The sequence below is a fragment of the Gaeumannomyces tritici genome (genome assembly GCF_000145635.1).
Source record: "Gaeumannomyces tritici R3-111a-1 unplaced genomic scaffold supercont2.11, whole genome shotgun sequence".
Lineage (NCBI taxonomy): Eukaryota > Fungi > Ascomycota > Sordariomycetes > Magnaporthales > Magnaporthaceae > Gaeumannomyces > Gaeumannomyces tritici.
In genome coordinates, this window is record NW_008804555.1 from 294,592 (window position 1) to 298,183 (window position 3,592).

At 56.3% G+C, this 3,592-nt stretch overlaps 1 protein-coding gene across 1 annotated transcript; it reads right to left on the bottom strand.

Moving 5' to 3' along the window:
* GGTG_13321 (hypothetical protein) lies at window positions 1–3,592 on the bottom strand. Its single transcript, XM_009231227.1, has 2 exons — window positions 3,528–3,592; window positions 1–3,476 (listed from the first exon to the last, which is right to left on the bottom strand). The coding sequence occupies exon 2, from the start codon at window positions 1,683–1,685 to the stop codon at window positions 171–173; it is 1,515 nt and encodes a 504-aa protein (XP_009229491.1). The 5' UTR covers window positions 1,686–3,476; window positions 3,528–3,592; the 3' UTR covers window positions 1–170.

Consider the following 3,592-nt stretch of genomic DNA (forward strand, 5'->3'; position numbering starts at 1 on the left):
TTTTTAAACGCACCATATGTCAAGGTAGCGACTTCTGCATGCGCTTTTTTGAGCACATCTTCAGGGTTGCGCTTTCTGTTCGCCTTCTCCTTCTCAAGGTTGATAAGCTTATTAGCTGAAGCCCATGCTATCCATGACCTTAGGCCACAGTAGCCAGCTGACTGCTTAGCCTAAATCGCAATCTTGCAATATGCAACTGCTGCGCGGACACTATCTTCTTCCTTGACCTCTAACTTTGGAAGCCGTCCATTTCCCCTTGAAGCTCTGATGTGACCCCTTAACCGTGCGATGGCATTTGCGTCGCGTAAATGTTCGGCCATAATGGCTACGGGACGGGGCTTTCGCTTGGATTGTGGCTCGTCGGATGGTGGTTCATTTGGGGCAGCAGCGCGTTCGTTTTTCCGTAACCTTGGTGATTCGACGGTTTCGCCCCGCCGCTCGCCGCACTCGTGCTGCTTTCCGCTTGTGTCTTTTGCCACCCTCGGTGCTTTTTGCCGTGCACTGCGCAGGGTAGCGGCTTGCTGCGCATTGTTCCCAGTGACAAATCCTGCGGGATAGGGGGTACCTTCGGACTTCCTCTTTCCTGATCTCCGGGTTCCTGCGACTTTGGTTTGCTGGTCATCGCCTGTGTTTTGCTTATCCGTATGCTCGTTGCCAGTATGCTGCTCTCCGGCGTGATGCTCTTTGCCTGTATCCTTTTTAAGGGAAGTTGAGTTCTGGGGCTGATCGTTCGAAAACGCTATTTCATACGTAATCGGGTCGTGATCATTGCATTCCGCGTTGCAAGGGACATATTCCTCGGACCGATCTGTGGAATCCGTCCAGTTGACCGCTTCGGCCTGAGTGGAAGTGACGCTGAATCCGGAATGGTAGGCGCCTGGAAGGGTAATGACCAATTGCCCGGCTTTTTGCTTGAACTCTCTTACAACGACGCCCCCCTCCCGCAAGCGATCAACGCCGCCATGCAAAGCTTGGTGCCGGAGATATTGGTTGTAGGTCGGCGTCATTCCCAGCATGTCGGCAAACACTCTGTCCGCTTGTTTTTCTGATCCTGGCTCGATAACGCGCCAAATCTTTTCTCCGCAATAAAGATAATTGACCGCCCACGCGCGTAAATCTTCACGATGCCATGCAAACGGTCCCCACGGCCGCGACTGATACGCGGAAGGATTGTGTAATCCGGGAACAGGACCATCCGCAGGAAACTTGTTGCCTCGGAACGGCCAAACCGGACTTTCTGGAGGTAGGAATGCCCCCCTGCGCTCTTCTTCAGTGTGGGCTGGGATGTCGGTCTGGTAGGCCACGTTGCCTAGTTCCGTTGGATTTGAGATCACTGTTGCAAACTTTTCGACGTCGTCGGTAATGCTGGAGTCGACTTCAAGCTTGTCGTCATCGAAAGACTGAATGCTCATTGTCTGGTGTTGGGTGAGAAGTTGGGAAAACCCATGTTCTAGTGGTTTTCGTTCGTACGTTGTCGACTTTCTTCGGCGAAACGAAGGTTGTTTGGGACGGTTTGGTCGACAACTCGCTGGCGCGATAATCACAAATATGCCAGCCTCTCCCGCGAGTTCCTTGCCACAGCGGATAAGCGAAGGGATGTCATCTTCGGGGCCTTCCTTCAGGTCCCGGTATTGGTCCGGTGTTGGCTCGAGCAATAAAACGGAGCCACCAATGGTGTCGGGCATCCATCTGTATCTTACGCCGTTGTGAACGTCACTGGAAGGAGGGATGGTGTTGCCACTGTTGCTAAAGTGGGGCGGGGGAGCCTGGGAATGTCCGAGCTCGGGTGGTGGAGCAGCTGGCTGGGGTCGGCTGTCGGGAAGCGGCCTTCTTCCCCGCTCGGGGGCCACCACGAATTTAGCCGCGGTGGAGGCGTCCAAGTTTGACGCGGCAGTGCCATTTTTGCGCTGGCTGAGCGGTTCCGATGGGGGACCTGGCGCTGCTTCAGCCGTCGAAGCTTGCTGCTGGCTTGACGCTTCCGACGCTGAAGCATCTGGTGGGGTGTCGGCACCCTCGATTGCAGAAATTTCGTTAAGGAGCACTTCCTCAACTTCTGGATCAACCGGGGTCGAAACCGCGGTAGCGAAGTCACCAATCCCGGCGTCTGCAAGCGCCTGATCTCCGTCTTTTCGGGGATTGCCGGACCTCAGCGCCTCAACCGCCTTATTCTTAGATTTGATCCATCTCTTTAGGGAGGCCAGCCGAAGGGCGGTATTGTCCCGCTCTCGCTCTTTGTCTATCTCAAAATGGATGCGTACGGCCTCCACGCATCGAAAAGCACAGCAGTTATCCTCGGAATCGAGCTGCAAGGATCAGCGCGATGCTCAGCCGATCGTTTAGGACAGGGGGCTCTTACATCGTGTGGTTTTTGCTCAAAAGCATCGTTACGACCGAGCATACCTGCAAGTGCGGTCGCCTCCTGCTCGCGCTTTTCTTTTGTCATTCCCCAGCTGATAAATTTGGATTGGTCCAACTCGACGACCGCAATGACGAAATGATTTTGGCCCTGTTCCGAAAGCTGGTCGGAGCAATTAACGTGGTAGGGCAGAACGAGACCACGCGGCGGCGGTGTTTTGTTCAGATCTAAAGGGCGGGCGTCTAGGTAGTATCCGTCTGGCAGATCATCTCTGAGAAGGTCTTCCATCATGCGGCGGTCCACGAACTGGTTTTCACCGAATTGGCCAAAATTTCTCTCCGGGAACGTCATTTGGGCTTCCGTGACCAGCCTTTCCAGCCGCATGCGATATGGCCCAGTTAGTTTTGGCAGCTTGAACTCCCGGGGTTTCGCCGGAGGTATTTTGTCGATATCGACAACAGGAATGTGACTCTGTGGCTGTAATTCTGTGACGGGAAGGGGCCGGGGATGGCCGTCGTCAGGCTCCAGCAATTCGCTGTCGCGCATGACGGCATCGAAAATCTCAGGGGGAGGGCTCAAGGGACTACTGGCCGTCGACAGTCTAGCCGCTGCCTGCGCCTCGGGACTGCTGGCCGTCGATTGTCCAGCCGGTGGCTTTGCGCGATTGATTGCGAGGAAACCAGGGACCGTAGCTGATTCCGCGGGTTGGTCCAGCGGGAACTGGCTGTCGCTGGGGGGCTGCTGGAGGCGCCGTCGTTGTTGCCAGAATTGCTGGAACTGCTCCCCGCCGACAATGAGTTTGCCACTGCAGGCGGCGCAGGGCTGGATTGCAAGGGGTTGGAGTCGCCCATGTGAGGTCGCGATGCCGGCACGGTGTCTGGATATGGCTGCGCCCCGGTCGAGGCACGCGGCAGGGGGGCAGTATCTGACATCTCATCGCCACTGTCGCCATTGCTGCCCGGGGTGGCCGGCGACAAGGCGGCGGCGGCCGTCGTCAATGCTGCTGGCGATGTTGTGGCAGGCGGCCGGGGATCCGCGCCTGACAACTCATCGCCACTATCGTTGGTGTCGTCGGGGCGAGCTCGGCCCACCGGCACCAAACGGAGCAAAGGAACCGCATCTATATCGATCGTTAGGTCCTTGTTCGTCGGTTACCCAGGGGGTTGCTTACCAGCTGTGCGTTGTCGCTTAAGCTCCGCAATTTCGGCGGCTTGTTTTCCAAGTTTCGCTAGCAGC

Bases quoted from the DNA above. Each gene is read 5' to 3' on its own strand.
- GGTG_13321 (XM_009231227.1), bottom strand. From the start codon at position 1,685: ATGCCCGACACCATTGGTGGCTCCGTTTTATTGCTCGAGCCAACACCG.